The sequence below is a fragment of the Grampus griseus genome (genome assembly GCF_964374135.1).
Source record: "Grampus griseus genome assembly, chromosome: 9".
Lineage (NCBI taxonomy): Eukaryota > Metazoa > Chordata > Mammalia > Artiodactyla > Delphinidae > Grampus > Grampus griseus.
This window is the reverse complement of record NC_139003.1, coordinates 27,823,014-27,844,533: the sequence shown is the minus strand read 5'-3', so window position 1 is coordinate 27,844,533 and position 21,520 is coordinate 27,823,014. Positions and strand designations below refer to the sequence as shown.

The 21,520-nt window shown below is 38.8% G+C and overlaps 1 protein-coding gene across 3 annotated transcripts in view; it reads right to left on the bottom strand.

The window, feature by feature from the left end:
• The window catches only part of CADPS2 (calcium dependent secretion activator 2), a gene marked incomplete at its 5' end in the record, with an annotated part of 490,811 nt that overhangs the window by 297,062 nt on the left and 172,229 nt on the right, over nucleotides 1-21,520 (bottom strand). For all 3 annotated transcript variants that reach the window (XM_082661437.1, XM_082661438.1, XM_082661439.1), the window contains 2 exons: nucleotides 11,750-11,871; nucleotides 17,203-17,439. In XM_082661437.1, the coding sequence (XP_082517563.1) occupies nucleotides 11,750-11,871; nucleotides 17,203-17,439 (359 nt within the window). The remainder of the gene's footprint in view (nucleotides 1-11,749; nucleotides 11,872-17,202; nucleotides 17,440-21,520) is intronic.

Here is a 21,520-nt window from a genome sequence, read left to right as displayed (position 1 = left end):
GGGCCCGTGAGCCATGGCCGCTGAGCCTGCGCGTCCGGAGCCTGTGCTCCGCAACGGAAGAGGCCACAACAGTGAGAGGCCCACGTACCGCAAAAAAAAAAAAAATTATATACATCACGGCCAAGTGGCAATTATGCAAGGTTGGTTTAACACCCCCCCCCCCGCCAAAAGCATATAATGTAACGTACCATATTGATAGAATAAAAGGCAAATACCATATGGTCATCTCAATAGATGCAGAGAAAACATTTGACAAAATCCAACACCCTTTCATGGAAAAAAACCCACTCAAACTAGGAATAGAGAGGAATTTCCTCAAACTGATAAAGGGGCATCTATGTAAAAGGCACAGGTAACATCACGTTTAATGATGAAAGACTATGCTTTTCCTCTAAAATCAGGAATACAAGGATGTCTTTTCTTGCCACTTCTATTTCACATTGTACTGGAGGTGCTAGTCAGGGCAATTAGGCAAAAAATGAAATAAAAAGCATTCAGATTGGACAGTAAGAAATAAAACAATCACTATTTGCAAATGACATATAGTAAGAAGTCTAAGAAATCCAGTAAAAAAGTACTATTAGAATAAACAAGTTCAGCAAGGGTATGGAATTAATATACAAAAAATCAACTGTATTTCTATACATTGGCAATGAACAATCCAAAAGTGAATTTAAAAGAACAATTCCATTAATAATAGCATCAAAAAGAATAAAAATACTAGAAATAAACTTAACCAAAGAAGTAAAAAACATACTTTGAAAACTACAAAACATTGTTGAAAGAAATTAAAGATTTAGATACACGGAAAGATAGCCCACATTCCTGGGTAGGAAGACTTAATATTGTTAAGTTGGCAACACTCTCCAAACTGACCCCAGATTCAATACAATTCCTATCAGAATCCAAGCTGGTGGTATTTACAAAATTTTTGCAGAAATTGACAAAGTGAACCTAAAATTCATATGGAAAACCAGAATAGCCAAAATAATCTTGAAAAAGAACATATTTGGAAGACTCACACACCTGATCTTAAAACTCAATACAAAGCAATGGTAATCAAGATAATGTGGTACTAGCATAAGGATAGACATATAGATATATCAATGAAATGAAACTGACAGTCCATAAATAAACCCACGTATCTATCGTCAAATGAGTTTCCAAAGGGTACCAGGAACATTTAACGGACCAGGAGTAGTTTCTTCAATAAATGGTGTTGGGACAACTGGACTGTCATACACAAAAGAAGGAAGTTTCACCCTACATCATACCATGTACAAAAATTCAAATGGAGAAGGTGGAAGATGGCGGAAGAGTAAGACGCGGAGATCACCTTCCTCCCCACAGATACACCAGAAATACATCTACACGTGGAACAACTCCTACAGAACACCTACTGAAGGCTGGCAGAAGACCTCAGACCTCCCAAAAGGCAAGAAACTCCCCACGTACCTGGGTAGGGCAAAAGAAAAAACAGAGACAAAAGAATAGGGACGGCACCTGCACCAGTGGGAGGGAGCTGTGAAGGAGGAAAAGTTTCCACACTCTAGGAAGCCCCTTCGCGGGCGGAGACTGCGGGAGGTGGAGGGGGGAGCTTCGAAGCCGCGGAGGAGTGCACAGCAACGGGTGCGGAGGGCAAAGCGGGGAGATTCCCGCACAGAGGATCGGTGCCGACCGGCACTCACCAGCCCGAGAGACTTGTCTGCTCACCCGCCAGGGCGGGCGGGGCTGCGAGCTGACGCCGGAGCGCAGGGAGAGGACTGGGGTTGGCGGCTTGAACATAGCCTGAAGGGGTTAGTGCACCACAGCTAGCCGGGAGGGAGTCCGGGGAAAAGCCTGCACTTGCAGAAGAGGCAGGAGACTTTTCCTTCCCTCTTTGTTTCCTGGGGCGTGAGGAGAGGGGTTTAAGAACGCTGCTTAAAGAAACTCCAGAGACGGGCGCGAGCCGCGGCTGAAAGCGCGGACGCCAGAGACGGGCGCGAGCCGCGGCTGAAAGCGCAGAATCCAGAGACGGGCGCGAGCCGCGGCTAAAAGCGCGGACCCCAGAGGCGGGCGGGAGACGTTAAGGCTGCTGCTGCCGCCACCGAGGGGCCCGTGTGCGAGCACAGGTCACTCTCCACACTCCTCTTCCGCGGAGCCTGTGCAGCCCGCCACTGCCGGGTTCCCGGGATCCAGGGACAACTTCCCCGGGAGAGCGCACAGCGCGCCTCAGGCTGGTGCAAAGTCACGCCGGCCTTTGCCACCGCAGGCCCGCCCCGCACTCTGTGCCCCTCCGTCCCCGCCGGCCTGAGTGCGCCAGAGCCCCCAATCAGCGGCTCTTTTAACCCCATCCTGTCTGAGCAAAAAACAGACGCCCTCCAGCGATCTACACGCAGTGGCAGGGCCAAATCCAAAACTTAGCCCTGGGAGCTGTGAGAACAAAGAAGAGAAAGGGAAATCTCTCCCAGCAGCCTCAGAAGCAGCGGATTAAAGCTCCACAATCAACTTGATGTACCCTGCATCTGTGGAATACCTGAATAGACAACCAATCATCCCAAATTAAGGAAGTGGACTTTAGGAGCAAGATCTATGATTTTTTTCCCCTTTCCTCTTTTTGTGAATGTGTATGTGTATGCTTCTGTGTGAGATATTGTCTGTATAGTCTTGCTTCCACCATTTGTCCTAGGGTTCTATCCGTCCATGTTTTTTTTTAATTTTTTTTCTTAATAATTAATTTTAATAACCTTATTATACTTTACCTTCGTTCTTTCTTTCTTTCTTTCCGTCCTTCCTTCCCTCCTTTAGACAACGAATCATCCCAAATTGAGGAGGTGGTCTCTGACAGCAAGATTTAGGATTTTTCCCCATTTACCTCTTTTAGTGAGGGTGTATGTGTATGCTTCTGTGTAAGATTTTGTCTGTATAGCTTTGCTTCCAACATTTGTCCTAAGGTTCTTTCCGTCCCTTTTTTTTTTCTAAATAAGAAGTTTTTAATTCAATAACTTTATTATACTTTATTTTATTTTTACTGTATCTTCTTTCTTTCTGTCTTTTTTCCTTCTTTCCCTCCTTCCTTCCTTCCTCCCTCCCTCCCTCCCTCCTTTCTTTCCTTCTTGCCTTCTTTCCTTCTTTGCTTCTTTCTTTCTTTCTTCCTTCCTTCCTACCCTCCTTTCCTTCTTTCTTTCCTCATACTTCTACTAATTCCCTCTACTTTTTCTCCCTTTTATCCTGAGCCTGTGGATGAAAAGTTTTTGATGCTCCAGCCAGGAGACAGGGCTCTGCCTCTGAGGTAGGACAGCCAACTTCAGGACACTGATCAACAAGAGACCTCCCAGCTCCACATAATATCAAACGGCGAAAATCTCCCAGAGACCTCCATTTTAACACCAGCATCCAGCTTCACTCAACGACCAGCAAGCCACAGTGCTGGAAAACCTATGCCAAACAACTAGCAAAACAGGAACACAACCCCACCCATTAGCAGAGAGGCTGCCTAAAATCATAATAAGGCCACAGACACCCCCAAACACACCACCAGACGTGAACCTGCCCACTAGAGAGACAAGATCCAGCCTCATCCACCACAACACAGGCACTAGCCCCCTCCACCAGGAAGCCTACACAACCCACTGAACCAACCTTAGCCACTGGAGACAGACATCAAAACCAGGAGGAACTACAAACCTGCAGCCTGCAAAAAGGAGACCCCAAACACAGTAAGATAAGCAAAATGAGAAGACAGAAAAACACACAGCAGATTAAGGAGCAAGATAAAAATGCACCAGACCTAACAAATGAAGAGGAAATAGGCAGTCTACCTGAAAGAGAATTCAGAATAATGATAGTAAGGTTGATCCGAAATCTTGGAGATAGAATGGACAATAGATTGGACAAAATGCAAGAATCAGTTAACAAGGACCTAGAAGAACTAAAGATGAAACAAGCAACGATGAACAACACAATAAATGAAATTAAAAGTACTCTAGATGGGATCAATAACAGAATAACTGAGGCAGAAGAACGGATAAGTGACCTGGAAGATAAAATAGTGGAAATAACTACTGCAGAGCAGAATAAAGAAAAAAGAATGAAAAGAACTGAGGACAGTCTCAGAGACCTCTGGGACAACATTAAACGCACCAACATTCGAATTATAGGGGTTCCAGAAGAAGAAGAGAAAAAGAAAGGGACTGAGAAAATATTTGAAGAGATTATAGTTGAAAACTTCCCTAATATGGGAAAGGAAATAGTTAATCAAGTCCAGGAAGCACAGAGAGTCCCATACAAGATAAATACAAGGAGAAATACGCCAAGACACATATTAATCAAACTGTCAAAAATTAAATACAAAGAAAGCATATTAAAAGCAGCAAGGGAAAAACAACAAATAACACATAAGGGAATCCCCATAAGGTTAACAGCTGATCTCTCAGCAGAAACCCTACAAGCCAGAAGGGAGTGGCAGGACATACTGAAAGTGATGAAGGAGAAAAACATGCAGCCAAGACTACTCTACCCAGCAAGGATCTCATTCAGATTTGATGGAGAAATTAAAACCTTTACAGACAAGCAAAAGCTGAGAGAGTTCAGCACCACCAAACCAGCTTTACAACAAATGCTAAAGGATCTTCTCTAGGCAAGAAACACAAGAGAAGGAAAAGACCTATAATAACGAACCCAAAACAATTTAGAAAATGGGAATAGGAACATACATATCGATAATTACCTTAAATGTAAATGGACTAAATGCTCCCACCAAAAGACACAGATTAGCTGAATGGATACAAAAACAAGACCCTTATATATGCTGTCTACAAGAGACCCACTTCAGACCTAGAGACACATACAGACTGAAAGTAAGGGGATGGAAAAAGATATTCCATGCAAATGGAAGCCAAAAGAAAGCTGGAGTAGCAATTCTCATATCAGACAAAATAGACTTTAAAATAAGGACTATTAAAAGAGACAAAGAAGGACACTACATAATGATCAAGGGATCGATCCAAGAAGAAGATATAACAATTGTAAATATTTATGCACCCAACACAGGAGCACCTCAATACATTAGGCAAATACTAACAGCCATAAAAGGGGAAATCGACAGTAACACATTCATAGTAGGGGACTTAAACACCCCACTTTCACCCATGGACAGATCATCCAAAATGAAAATAAATAAGGAAACACAAGCTTTAAATGATACATTAAACAAGATGGACTTAATTGATATTTATAGGACACTCCATCCAAAAACAACAGAATACACATTTTTCTCAAGTGCTCATGGAACATTCTCCAGGATAGATCATATCTTAGGTCACAAATCAAGCCTTGGTAAATTTAAGAAAATTGAAATTGTATCAAGTATCTTTTCTGACCACAACGCCATGAGACTAGATATCAATTACAGGAAAAGATCTGTAAAAAATACAAACACATGGAGGCTAAACAATACACTACTTAATAATGAAGAGATCACTGAAGAAATCAAAGAGGAAATCAAAAAATACCTAGAAACAAATGACAATGGAGACACAACGACCCAAAACCTGTGGGATGCAGCAAAAGCAGTTCTAAGGGGGAAGTTTATAGCAATACAAGCCCACCTTAAGAAGCAGGAAACATCTCGAATAAACAACCTAACCTTGCACCTCAAGCAATTAGAGAAAGAAGAACAAAAAAACCCCAAAGCTAGCAGAAGGAAAGAAATCATAAAAATCAGATCAGAAATAAATGAAAAAGAAATGAAGGAAACAATAGCAAAGATCAATAAAACTAAAAGCTGGTTCTTTGAGAAGATAAACAAAATAGATAAACCACTAGCCAGACTCATCAAGAAAAAAAGGGAGAAGACTCAAATCAATAGAATTAGAAATGAAAAAGGAGAGGTAACAACTGACACTGCAGAGATAAAAGAGATCATGAGAGATTACTACAAGCAACTCTATGCCAATAAAATGGACAATCTGGAAGAAATGGACAAATTCTTAGAAATGCACAACCTGCCGAGACTGAATCAGGAAGAAATAGAAAATATGAACAGACCAATCACAAGCACTGAAATTGAAACTGTGATTAAAAATCTTCCAACAAAGAAAAGCCCAGGACCAGATGGCTTCACAGGCGAATTCTATCAAACATTTAGAGCAGAGCTAACACCTATCCTTCTCAAACTCTTCCAAAATATAGCAGAGGGAGGACCACTCCCTAACTCCTTCTACGAGGCCACCATCACCTTGATACCAAAACCAGACAAGGATGTCACAAAGAAAGAAAACTACAGGCCAATATCACTGATGAACATAGATGCAAAAATCCTCAACAAAATACTAGCAAACAGAATCCAACAGCACATTAAAAGGATCATACACCATGATCAAGTGGGGTTTATCCCAGGAATGCAAGGATTCTTCAATATACGCAAATCTATCAATGTGATAAACCATATTAACAAATTGAAGGAGAAAAACCATATGATCATCTCAATAGATGCAGAGAAAGCTTTTGACAAAATTCAACACCCATTTATGATAAAAACCCTGCAGAAAGTAGGCATAGAGGGAACTTTCCTCAACATAATAAAGGCCATATATGACAAGCCCACAGCAAACATCATCCTCAATGGTGAAAAACTGAAAGCATTTCCACTAAGATCAGGAACAAGACAAGGTTGCCCACTCTCACCACTATTATTCAACATTGTTTTGGAAGTTTTAGCCACAGCAATCAGAGAAGAAAAGGAAATAAAAGGAATCCAAATTGGAAAAGAAGAAGTAAAGCTGTCACTGTTTGCAGATGACATGATCCTATACATAGAGAACCCTAAAGATGCTACCAGAAAACTATTAGAGCTAATCAATGAATTTGGTAAAGTGGCAGGATACAAAATTAATGCACAGAAATCTCTGGCATTCCTATATACTAATGATGAAAAATCTGAAAGTGAAATCAAGAAAACACTCCCATTTACCATTGCAACAAAAAGAATAAAATATCTAGGAATAAACCTACCTAAGGAGACAAAAGACCTGTATGCAGAAAATTATAAGACACTGATGAAAGAAATTAAAGATGATATAAATAGATGGAGAGATATACCATGTTCTTGGATTGGAAGAATCAACATTGTGAAAATGACTCTACTACCCAAAGCAATCTATAGATTCAATGCAATCCCTATCAAACTACCACTGGCATTTTTCACAGAACTAGAACAAAAAATTTCACAATTTGTATGGAAACACAAAAGACCCCGAATAGCCAAAGCAATCTTGAGAACGAAAGAAGGAACTGGAGGAATCAGGCTCCCTGACTTCAGACTATACTACAAAGCTACAGTCATCAAGACGGTATGGTACTGGCACAAAAACAGAAAGATAGATCAATGGAACAGGATAGAAAGCCCAGAGATAAACCCATGCACATATGGACACCTTATCTTTGATAAAGGTGGCAGTAATGTACAATGGAGAAAGGACAGCCTCTTCAATAAGTGGTGCTGGGAAAACTGGACAGGTACATGTAAAAGTATGAGATTAGATCACTCCCTAACACCATACACAAAAATAAGCTCAAAATGGATTAAAGACCTAAATGTAAGGCCAGAAACTATCAAACTCTTAGAGGAAAACATAGGCAGAACACTCTATGACATAAATCAAAGCAAGATCCTTTCTGACCCACCTCCTAGAGTAATGGAAATAAAAACAAAAATAAACAAATGGGACCTAATGAAACTTCAAAGCTTTTGCACAGCAAAGGAAACCATAAACAAGACCAAAAGACAACCCTCAGAATGGGAGAAAATATTTGCAAATGAAGCAACCGACAAAGGATTAATCTCCAAAATTTACAAGCAGCTCATGCAGCTCAATAACAAGAAAACAAACAACCCAATCCAAAAATGGGCAGAAGACCTAAATAGACATTTCTCCAAAGAAGATATACAGACTGCCAACAAACACATGAAAGAATGCTCAACATCATTAATCATTAGAGAAATGCAAATCAAAACTACAATGAGATATCATCTCACACCAGTCAGAATGGCCATCATCAAAAAATCTAGAAACAATAAATGCTGGAGAGGGTGTGGAGAAAAGGGAACACTCTTGCACTGCTGGTGGGAATGTGAATTGGTTCAGCCACTATGGAGAACAGTATGGAGGTTCCTTAAAAAACTACAAATAGAACTACCATATGACCCAGCAATCCCACTACTGGGCATATACCCTGAGAAAACCATAATTCAAAAAGAGTCATGTACCAAAATGTTCATTGCAGCTCTATTTACAATAGCCCGGAGATGGAAACAACCTAAGTGCCCGTCATCGGATGAATGGATAAAAAAGATGTGGCACATATATACAATGGAATATTACTCAGCCATAAAAAGAAACGAAATTGAGCTATTTGTAATGAGGTGGATAGACCTAGAGTCTGTCATACAGAGTGAAGTAAGTCAGAAAGAAAAAGACAAATACCGTATGCTAACACATATATATGGAATTTAAGAAAAAAATGTCATGAAGAATCTAGGGGTAAAGCAGGAATAAAGACGCAGACCTCTTAGAGAATGGAATTGAGGTTATGGGGAGGGGGAAGGGTGAGCTGTGACAGGGCGAGAGAGAGTCATGGGCATATACACACTAACAAACGCAGTAAGGTAGATAGCTAGGGGGAAGCAGCCGCATGGCACAGGGATATTGGCTCGGTGCTTTGTGACAGCCTGGAGGGGTGGGATGGGGAGGGTGGGAGGGAGGGAGACGCAACAGGGAAGACATATGGGAACATATGTTTGTGTATGACTGATTCACTTTGTTGTAAGGCAGAAGCTAGCACACCATTGTAAAGCAATTGTACCCCAAAAAAGATGTTAAAAAAAATAAAAAAAAATAAAAAAAAAAAAAGAATACAAAAAAAAAAAAAAAAAAAAAAAAAAAAAATTCAAATGGGTCAATCACCCAAATGTAAGGGCTGAAATTATGACAGTGTTAGGAGAAAACACAGGGGTAAATCTTTGTGACCTTGGATTTGGCCCTGGATTCTTAGATATGACACCAAAAGCACAGCAACAAACAAAAACTAGGTAAACTGGACTTAAAGTTGTAAAACTTCGTGCTTCAAAAGACAGTACCAATAAAGTGAAAAGATAATATACAGAATGGAAGAAAACATGTGCAAATCATATATATGATAAGGGTCTAGTATCCAGAATATATAAATAGTTCTTTCAACTTAACAACCAAAAGGCAAACAACTCAAAAAATAGGCAAAAAACTTGAATAGACATTTCTTTCTCTAAAGAAGCTACATGAATGGCTACTAAAGCATATGAAAAGATGATCAACGTCATTAGTCATTAGAGGAGAGCAAATCAAAACCACAAGATACCACTTTACTCTTACTAGGATGGCTATATATTTTTAAAAGTCAAACGACAAGCACTGATGAGAATATGAAGAAATTTAACTCTTATACATTGCTGGTGGGAAGATAAAATGGTGCATTGTGAAAAAGCATTTTGATAGATTATCAAAAAGCTGAACATAGAATGACCATATCATTCAGCAATTTCACTCCTAGCTGTATACCCAAAACAACTGAAAACAGGTACTCAGATGGGTATTTGTATACCAGCCCTAACTGCAGCATCATTCACAGTAGCCAAAAGGTAGAAACAACCCAATTCTCATTAGCCTAGATGAATAAACAAAACGTGGTACATACATACAATGGAATATCATTCAGCCACAAAAAGGCGTGAAGTCCTGACACATGCCACAAGATGGACGAACCTTGAAAATATGCTCAGTGAAAGAAGCCAGTCACCAAAGAGCACATATTATTGTTATATATGATTCCTTTTAGATGAAATGTCCCAAAAAGGCAAATCCATAGACACAGAAGGTCAATTAGTAGTTGCTTAAGGCTGAGGTGATTTGAGGCTGATACGTAAAAGGTAAAGAGTTTCTCTCTGAGGTGATGACTATGTTCTAAAATTGACGATGGTTGCATAACACTGTGATTATACTAAACCAGCTAATTTTTAAAACAGACACCAAACCCCTCCCTTGACTCCATATGCCTTGCTAGAAATGGTCCCAGTTTCTCTGTCTCACACAGCCTCCTCTTGAGAGGTTTTAACCTCTTAAAGAGCTGTTTATCCTCATTATTTTCACTTCACCATGAATTAGTAAATTCTGACTGAGTACCTACGAGGTGCTAAGACGTAAGATCAATAGGACAAGAGCTCTGTCCAAAAGGACAGAGGAAGGGAAACAGTACAAGATACACAGATGAGGAACCCATTAATCTAAAAATTATCAAGTGATGAGCCAGAAAATACCCCCTTAGCATTGCGTTGTCTAAAGGAAGGGGCTGTTCTCAGCAAGTGATGTTTAAGTTTCTCAGTACTAAGGATCCAGCTATAAAAAAAGGTAAGGGACAGAGCAACTGCAGGCAGAGGGAAAAGCAAGTGCAATGATGAGAGAAGGCTGAGAGGAACTTCATGAGGTCCAGGGAGGCGGAACAGTAACTGACCGGAGGAACAAGAGAGACAAGGTGAGGTCCCAGAGGTAATGAGAGGCTGGTCAGGGGAGACCTGTAGGGCTTTGTAAGGCAGGGTGAGAAGTTTCAGTTTGTTTCTTCTCAATCCCATAATATTTTGTGCACATCTGTCCTGTTACACGTAATTCTCTGTATATCTCCTTAGACTTTGCCCCAAAGAAAATCAAAGTTTCTCGTTCATCTCTATCTAGCCAGTGCTCAGCCAGAATCTCAGAGGTTGAGGTTTCCTGAATGAAGAATCCACATATTGACACCGTTATAAGGCAAAAATCCTAAGGCCTGTAAGAAATTCTAAATAAAGTTTAAATGGAAGAAAAAGTGTTATCGAAAGGCAATGTGCAAATGAAGGCCAGGCAATTTTCATTTAAATTCCTCTGGCCCACGTGGTTATTTCTACCAGAGACTGTGATGTTTCCCACGTTTGAATCAGTTAAAAAGAACATCTTCCAAACTTAAACTCACTCCCAGAATCTGAAACATAAAACTGCCAGCAAAGAACAGCTTTAGCATCTCCAGTTACTGCACGGTAGTCATTAACCGGTTCTCTAACTCAAGCCTACTCGCTAAAGTATCCCAAGATGTTGTCTAGTATCTACCTCAGCACCACCACAGAGCTATAATACACAGAAACGGAAAAGCTATAGATTACATTTCTAGTAACTGAAATAGGATCAAGCACTGCCTTTTAAATAACACATGATAACAACACATGCATTCCTTACAAGTGACTTACAAACATTTAATTGCCTAATAATTAGCTTCACATTTGCATGTTGGATTTTCTGTTTGTGCTACACAGGGATTCTGCATAGCTCTAATTATAGCCTCATTATCCAGAAAGGCACACACTGATTCTAACACAGTTGAGACAAAGCTAGCCAAATAACAGTTTCAGAGTGTAAAACCATACGACTCTTCAAAGAGATAAAGCACATTTCTTCAAGAGGGAAGAAAGGCTTCCCTGGTGGCGCAGTGGTTGAGAGTCCGCCTGCCGATGCAGGGGACATGGGTTCGTGCCCCGGTCCGGGAAGATCCCACATGTCACGGAGCGGCTGGGCCCGTGAGCCATGGCCGCTGAGCCTGCGCATCCGGAGCCTGTGCTCCGCAACGGGAGAGGCCACAACAGTGAGAGGCCCGCGTACCACAAAAAAACAAAAAAAAAGAGGGAAGAAAAACACATTTTTTTCAGCTGGCTTACTGTGGCCTTGAGGCTTCGGCCTGGTCTGTCTGCAGTTTTTCTCCTCCTTCCACTTCCATTGTACAGTAAACAATTCGATTGGGAGCGACTGACTTCAAACCTTCCACTTCCATTATGACAATCTAAGGATAAGAAAAACGTTTCACTGATTCGTCAAGCTGACAACACTTAGCAATAGAGACGGCAGTATGAACTACATACGATTAGGAAGACCAACTGATAACATTATCTGGCAATATCATGGTATTTTATCTTCTTTATAATTCACCTTTATTCATGGAAGACAAGTAACATTTTGAGAAAGTCTGGTATCTGAAGACGCATCTCCTGCCAGTTATGAGAGATTCAAGTCTCTAAATATGAGCCACAATGAAGTAAGTGAGATATAAACTCAGAGCCTGAAAAGAAATTATGGCAGGTCTGCATGAGGCAAAGCAGAATTATTAATGAAAATTCAGTGCATGTGTTAAAAGGATTCAGGTTGAATTCCACATAAGGCGACTGGTAGACACTGTCACCATCACACCAATTCATTGATATCAATACATGACGTCAGAAAATTTCTATGTTCACTTATTTTATATGACTACTAGCATTTATAAAAGAATTTTCTTCATAGCTACTGTTTACCTTATGAAAAGATGGAAAATATAACTTGGCAATGAATATCTTACTATTAACTTGACAAGGAAAACAATTTTCCCCATCCATTAAAGGTATATACCAATTTGATGTAGTCTACTGGAAAAGGGTGGAAAGACTGATATTACCTTATATATTTGCAACTCCTGGGGGAAAGGGAAACATAGTTTTCAAGTGTGCTTTTTATGTCTGTATAAAAGACTACCAATCTTAAAATACTGTAACCTAACATTCTTACTGGATGTACACATAAAATATAACTATTACTAAATATCATTTATAATAGTTTTTTAAAATCAAAACTTGCATCATTCAGTTTCCTAAATTCTCAAAATTAATAAAATATATTCAATGACCTTTTTATACATGCACATGTATTGATCTCCTGTTGTATATGTATAAACAAGATTAATAGCATCATTCATGCCATGTAGCTACCAAAATATCCACTAAAAAGATGTGTGTCAGGGCTTCCCTGGTGGCGCAGTGGTTGAGAGTCTGCCTGCCGATGCAGGGGACGTGGGTTCATGCCCCGGTCTGGGAAGATCCCACATGCTGCGGAGCGGCTGGGCCTGTGAGCCATGGCCGCTGAGCCTGCACGTCCGGGGCCTGCGCATCCGGAGCCTGTGCTCCGCAACGGGAGAGGCCACAACAGTGAGAGGCCCGAATACCGCAAAAACAAAACAAAACAAAACAAAAAAAAAGATGTGTGTCATTTATTGATCTTTTAATACATTATGAAAATCATTATACTCTTCATAGAGTTCTGATATGAAAATTCAGGCAAAAAGCCTCAAAGGAACAAACCATCTTAAAAGAAGTTTTCTTCCTTTCAGTTCTGGTACAACAGCTTTTTTTTTGTAAATACAAATGTCTATTATTTTTGTTGCATTTTTTCATAAAAACATATGGGAAACTGATCACCAAAAAATACGGGTCAAATTCAGAACCATTTTCGTCCCCCAATCAAGGCTTTTGTCATTTTGTCACACTGAAACGCATACCAACATATGAATTAAAATGAAGACAACTGAAAACAGACTATGAGAATTGATAATAGTAACAGTTTTCACAGTCGCTCTAATACTCAAGGAAGTTTAGATGAAGTACTAAACATGAAGCAGAATTGAGTACACAAGATAAATCTAGAAATCCTGATGGCACTGTTTCCTATATGGGAATATGACTGTTTGTCCTGCATCTCTTTCTGTAGCGTGTTTAATAGCCAAAGTGCAAGAGAGAAGAAAGGAAGCATCTGCTTAACACTATTTCTGTCACCTCTACTACAAAGCTACTATAAACAGGACCTCCTAAAACATACGAGTTGTGAAACAGTTTTCTGTCCCTCAAAACAATGCTCCCGTCTGTTCCGGGAATGTTCTATCCTGCAGAATTGCCACTTTCAAAAGACGTAACTTCTGTTATGAATCCACACATATAAGTAAATAAAACACAGTTCTACAGATCTGACTTCCAAAAGGAATTTGAAACGTGCAGCTAGTCTCAATCATTAATGATAAAGGCAGCTAAGAATTCCATGGACCATCAACTAACCTAAGTTATCTTAGGCAACTGTTTCAACCAATTGCCAGTAAAACTTGATAATGAAACTACAGAAAATAAAGCTGATCTGTGTTCTGCCTTTTCTTCCCAGATCTCTGGATAACTGACGTAATCAGGATAAAACAAAGTTATCCTAGAAGCATAAAGAAGGGAGGCATGTACAAAATATGAAACCAGATAACACGCTTCTGAATAATGCACTGTCCGCCCACAGAGTTACATGGCACTCAGGCATGTGCGGGTTGTGATTAAGGTAGCTGACCAGTATGGTGAATAGGGGGACCACGCACGTACCTCCAAACACAGAGGAGGTCACAGGGTCTGCCGGCCCTAAAACACTCAGTGTGAACATCAACTATATTCATGCCACTGACACCATTCCCCTTACAACAGACTCATAACTTCATGGACGAACGTTTTCCTAACCTTACTTGAATATTAAATTGTAACAGACCGTTGTTTGGCTTAGTGTTTTGTGAGTTAGCTTGTCTCTTGCTTTATAAGTCTCTCTGAAGGCTTCATAAATGAAGAGACATAAGAGTAATCTTGTGAGGCTAACTGCTGTGTTTTGATACCATCAAAGTTCCCAATTCGATAAACAATTATTGAGTCAACTGTTTTAGGCTGTTGGCACTGTTTTAGGCTCCTGGGATACCTCAGTAAACAAAAAAGAAAAAAAAAAGACTTTAACTTCCTAAAGCTTACATTCTAGTAAAGAAAGCCAGATAATGAATAATAAATATAATAAATAACTGATTTATATGTTAGGTGGTGTGGTGCAAGAAGGGAGGAGTGGGTAGAAATTTTAAAGAAATGATAAAATTTTTAGCAGTGTTTCAAATCTGCACTTATTCCTTTGACTCAGACTTCAGTTCCTAGAAAAACTCCTTCTCCACTGGACCAGCTCTAAGCCTGACGGATGAAATGTGAAACCCTTAAAATGGATTAACTGCTTGCCCTTCAGAGTTTTGTTAGGCTGAAATCTGGTGTCTGATGAGCGAGGCCTGGATAATGGGCGAGAGATAATTATTCAATTTAGCTAGGCTGAGGTCAGAGGCCTTGGGGCTGGAGGAGGTACCTGGTCCATTCCCTCAGGTGTCCCATAGACAAGCACTGTGTAGTCTGCCCTGAAAGAGACTTCATTTTGTTGTGAGACACAACTCCTCTTTAAAATACTGTAGGCAACATGGAACAGATCTGTACTATGCCATGATAGGAAAATATCTGCCTTATATAGACCTAGTAACAGAGGATGTCAAAACGATTGTAAAAATATGGAAGCTTCTCAGACCATGGCAAAATGAAGTTTTAACTCATTTCATCCTCCTAACACCCTTTTATTGCTAACTGAACAACCCTGTTTAACATACTGGCAATGAAGCACAGAATAACAATTCATAGTTTCACAAAAAAACTAACTCATGGGGCTTCCCTGGTGGCGCAGTGGTTGAGAGTCCGCCTGCCGATGCAGGGGATGCGGGTTCGTGCCCCGGTCCAGGAAGATCCCACATGCCGCGGAGCAGCTGGGCCCGTGAGCCATGGCCGCTGAGCCTGCGCTCCGCAACGGGAGAGGCCACAACAGTAAGAGGCCCGCGTACGGCAAAAAAAAAAAAAAAAAAAAAAAAAAAAGAAAGAAACTAACTCATGAGCATAATTTTGTTTTCAAAAGGGAAAGACAATTCATAAAAGCTAATTACTTAACAATGGTGTAAGATTTTTAAACAATAGAGAAAAGAGAAAGTGTTTTGAACTGTTTTCAGTTTTGCATGCTTATAGAGATAATGGTAGGTTCAAACATTACACAAATCATTTGCTTTCCAAATTATTTTTTATTATTAATGAATTTAAATGCCAAACTCTTGTTAGAAAAAGTTAGACTGTAATTAAAGAATTGACTTTGTTTTGTATAAAACCTTAAGAAAAAAAGAGTTGGCAGTTTTCATTTTAGTTGGCAGGAAACCTGACGCAGGAATGATTGGGAAATTCTACACCTGAGATACTATGTAGTTTCAAATTAAACATCCTGAGGTTATGAGGTTAAAGAGATTGAGAAGAAATCCAGGAACAAAGCCACTTGGCAAAGTTATTAGCTAATCCCTGAACTGGGTATGGAGTCAGAAGAAAATCTCCTATTTCTACCCTGACACTGAATTGAATCTATTAATCTACAAAGAAAATGTTAGCCTGGAAGGGAAGAAAGACAGGCAGTTGTCTTATCCTCAAGCTTGAATTTCTCTTAGAGTTGAATAAGTGGAGGAAAGAACAGAAGCAGACATTTGCTTTTTCTGCCATAAACGAAGTAAGTCAAGTGTAAGAGGGATCAACAAAAAAATCTAAAGCTGTACCTCCTAAGACTCCACATCTTTTGCTTTGTCAACGAGCAAACTCAAACAGCAGTACCGGGACCTAGCAGAGAGAGTGCATAACAATGCAAGAAAGGAGTTACAAGCTTGAATTTTTGAGAGGCTAAGAATTTAAGCTGGATAGTGCAAGCGTATGTGCGGGTGTTGGGTATAAACCCACACACATATCCCTGGATCAGCCCATATACAGAGTTGAGCAGTGAGGAAATGCCATCATGAAAAATATCCACAGCGAGCAGTGGTAGGGGTCAGGGATCAATGTCTTTGGTTTCCAGTGATCTGTATAAAAGGGATGAAACTCTGAAGTCTTGGGGAACACAATTTTAAATGCACAACATTTATTCTCGTTTCTTTTTAATGATATTTACTGTACCTGTAATGAAACGGCAAATCCTAGAAAGGAAGAAGTCTTTACTTCTCATCATCTATAGTACCAATACTGTACACTACAGCTGGTTTATGCGATTTGATTCTAGAAAGATGATCTCGTAGTTAAAGCAGATTAACAACAAGAATAACCAAAAGCTTGAAAGGAGTTTCCAAATTACAGAGAATTCAGTTATGCGTTTAAATCCTATTTCCACTCAAGCGTGTTTCAGTGCTTACTCTACCAATAAACTTCCACCAGCCTAGGTGGCGCCAAGAACACTTGCCTCAAAACTTGTATTATTTTATTATTTAACCCTAACACCACTGTTACGTTTAAAGGACAATTTGCGTTAATTTGCATTCACACTCTGATTGTCTAGCAAATGAAGAATAATTTAACTTCTTCAAAATATATTACATTGCTTTAAATTTGAAACGTTACCACCAAGGTCAGCGGAAATGACCCTGTAGCCTCATTTACAGTGCCGGAAGCAAACGTGGGATAAAGCCACTTACCTCTAAGGTGAATGACAGCACCACGTCGGACTTTGACAGCTGAATCTCATTCTCATCTCCTATGTCCAAAAAGGCAGAATTCTGCGAACGTTTTAATTTTTGTAATTTAAATTCTGGACCACCTTTCGAAACTGGAAGACTCTCCAAATTGGCCATTAGCAAATTCACTGAAGACCGCAACTCTTCGATATACATATTCTCCATCTCTTTTGCTATAAATCTGGGGAATTTTCTTTCCTTGAAAATAATTTTTAAAATAATAATGTTACACAAGTCATATTTCAATTTTATCGTAAAAGATTATATGATGGCTATATACTCGACTGTCTTAGAAATTGTGATGCTCAATGATACTTTAGTCTCTAGGCTTTAAAAGACTCAGGCTCTGGCAATTTTGATTATATTTAACTGTACCTTATCTACCTTATGGAGGATCATTATCATAAAAAATGAATCACATGATATACATTTTCAGCTTAACTTTATTTTTGATATGGTATTTATTTAAGGGAAAAACCAACTCTAAAAAACATACATGTAAAAAGTTTTAGTGTATAGATGAATCTTAATTAGCCACTGATATCTTTGAAATACTTGGAACAGCTGGTCTATAAGAAGAATGTTCAGTATATACTGCTCTGTTAAGAAACGAACATTTTAACAGTATCTCTCTTTCATACCACTGATGTGTTAGGCATTCAAATTGAAAAACCTTTACTATGAAATAGAAATATGGCCATACTTCTAAAATTAGTTAACTTTCATGTCATACAAATGTATCAAGATCCCTTATTGCCATAAATTCAGTTTTTTAGTAAAGGTTTAGAAAAAATTAAGTTTAAAGCCTAATGTAAATTTATGATAAAAGCTGTACATGAAAAAGTAGTAATATCAAATTAGGAGATTCAATTTTCTTCCCAAATTACATGAGTGTTGCCATTCAGTCCTCAGACCTCTGCAATCAAACTTCTGTTTCTTTCACTCAGTTAAAAGGACATTCCAAGTATTGATACTTAGATAGATATTAACAGCTATTGCCAAATTGCCCTTGGAGAAGGTTATACCCATTTACATTCCCACAAATAGCAAGTGAGGGTTCCTCATACTCTTGGCTCTTTCTTTAACCTCTGACAGCCTGGCACTTAGGTCTTCTCTCTGAAAGGTAGAGGGTGTACAGCTTTATGATGGGAAATGCGATGTAATGTAATGACAGCGGTATAAAACTGGCTGGGGGATGACAGCCTCAAGCTGCCATCATTCAAATGAATGACTGCCTAATGTTCCAGAAAAATCAATGCCTTTACTACTGTCTCCTTTGGCATCATTCAAACTGTTACCTAAGAAATCCCCATCTCCAGGGTGAATGGAATACATCCACAATGCATTCATCAACCTGCCCCTGGTCTGACTCACTTGCACCAGTTTGTTCATGGGCTGGAAAGGAGCATCTGGCACCACCTCATGAATCAGTCCCAGAGTCCTGGACCACCTGTTTTTCTTTTCCCCCAATATAACCTTGACATATTTCTTTTAAAATAATTTACATATAATCAATGTTAAAATTGCGTATTTATATCACAGAGAGATTAAATATCTACATCCATAATAAACTTTCCCAAGGAAGATTCTTAAGTATCCTTTTAATATTCCTCTATAGCTTGAAGCAACATTCTGACACAGTAAGTTTGCATCCTCAGGAAAAACACATAACTACTCAGTTATATAATAACTTGGATTCCTTTGGGGATGCAGGGAATAATGTTTTGGATAGTTTTTCAATACATGCAAAAGAGGAAAAAGATAAAATAAAGCATAAAAACATTTTTACATTTGTGGACTAATTTTAAAAGCTGTCATAAAAAGCATCCAAAACTCAGATATAAGGCAAAAAGGTGAGGGAACAGGTCCTTCCAACGTCATATGTGAGCAAAGGCCATCCAAGGACCATGTGGGGGAAATGTACCTAGTTCAATTTACTGTTTACATTGATTAAAGATCCTGTTTACAAGTGAAGTCACACGTTACTTTGTAGAATTTTGTGTGGTAAAGATATAAATAATGTGTGTCTGGCGACTAAGATAATCCAATGGTTATAGTTTAAATCCCTGTTGGAAATTAACCACTGGTTTTTTTTTAACCACTTTTATATCTAATACTTGAATCTTATTTTAACTTTGCCTAAAAACACCTACTTTTCAAATGCCCTTCAGACTAGTTTTAACATCTAACTAGTATGCTCATTAATTATACACTGAGTACAATCATTATTGTTTGTTCATTTTATATTCATGTAACAGTCACAGTTTTGCCTTTCAGAAACATTTTAGCAAAGCAAAAGGCAAATATATCACATGTTTGAAAGTTTGGATGTACCAGTTATTTTCTCCAAATTTTTAAGGTGTTTTTTAATGGAAAACTTAGCATTAGCACATGAAAAAAAAATCTATTCTTACTTAGCTTTCATTAAAAACACTTCAGTCATTATAATTTTTCAAAGAGGAGACTGGCAGGAATCACCCAAATTGACTGTTTCATAAGCATTTTCAAACTTTTCAGGAAATAGACTATACTAGATTTTCTTTTTCTCTCTGGGGAAAAAACCCCAACAACTCTCTTTTAAAGTTTTGAGGTTTGTCGATAATATTTCATAAATTTTATTTAGCCTGCTTATGTTCCCTCTTTCTTGGAAACAAAACCAACTGTACAACTAATGTACATATTAAATTTGATCTTTTAAATTAGAACAGCATCAGAAATAGGGTTATTCTGTAGTTTACCTGTGAGTTGTTCCTATAAACCACAGTTTCAACGTTCTAATTTAGTCCTCTGTACAGCTTAGCCCATTAGCAGCCCTAACGCACTATATACATTAAAAAAAATTTGCTCCATAAAATTTCCATTTTTCAACTTTAGTCACTGTAAGAGTTCTTAACTTTCCAGTAGATGAAGCATGGACCAGAGTGGTAGGATGAACGCGGTGACAACTGTCAGATCGTGGAAATACTTTGAAGATAGATAGAAATGGATTTCCTGATAAATTTGGCATGAGAAAAAAAGGAGTCAAAGATGATTCCAAGTTTCTGACCCTGATGTACTAGAAAGACAGTACTGCCAAGAACTGGCCTACCCTGACCACTTGACTGGAAATTTTCAACACTCTACTTCCCTCCCACATTCCCGATTCCACCTTCTCTGCTTTATTTTCTAAGTAGCAAATGTTCACCTTCCATAATTCAGTTACAGTAATTACTGTAAGTCTCTCCCAAATAAAATGTAAGCTCTCTGAGGGCATGGCAGGAATATTTTTGTCTGGTTTTATCCTAAGAGAACTACATTTGTCTGGATATATCTCAAGTGCCTAAAATAGTGCCTGGTTATCTTAATAGGTGTTCAAGAAATATTTATTCATTGAATTTATGAATAGCAAAATTCAGGCTCCAAAAGGTTAAATAAGTTGCCTATATCGAGGAAACAGCAATCATGGATCTGGCCCACAGGTCTTTCTGGCCCAGTCCAGCCATATTTTTTTCTCCTACTACTTCCTAATTATGCCTTGGCTAAAATATTAAAGTCAATATTTACATCCCTTGAAACAGACTTCTGCCCTGTGGCTTCAGTGTTATTATACTGTGTTGTAAAGCATGACAGGTGCTACTAATAGTTGACTGCAAACTATAAACTATGAATAAACCACACTTCTGGATTTATGAGACTGAAGAGGTATCAGGGCCTAAGAGAGCAAACCTAAGCTCTGGAGTCCAAAGACCAGCGTTTGAGGTCTTTTGATTTGTTAAGTAATCTTCCCTAAACCTCAGTCTCCTTGTCTATAAAATAAATTCATTATATCATCTGCCCTTGTGGAGTCACAGGATTATTGTAGAGATCTAAGACAACAATGTCAGTAAGTTATAATTAGCCTTATATTTTATGAAGGTGGCTTAAATTTGGTGAAACTGAAGTAGAAGGCAATTAAACATGCTCTATCTGCTATGTCAATATATTTACCAAAAGGCATTATATTTTGGGGTGTTTTTTGCTGTTGTTGTTGTTCCAATCCCATCAGTTTCAATTCCTTCCTTCTCCACGCTTTTTCTTTTTTTTTTCCACACACACACACACACACACACACACACACACTGTATTTTATTTTTACTGACACCAAGCATTGTAAATGGATGACCACAACAAAAGCAACAATGATTGTAATTACCAAGCATGAAACACACTCATACTATGTCATAATATTGACATTCAGTCCAGGAATCCTCCACTGTAACAGCTCCTTTACTTTAAGTGAAAATTGATTTGTATATTTTTT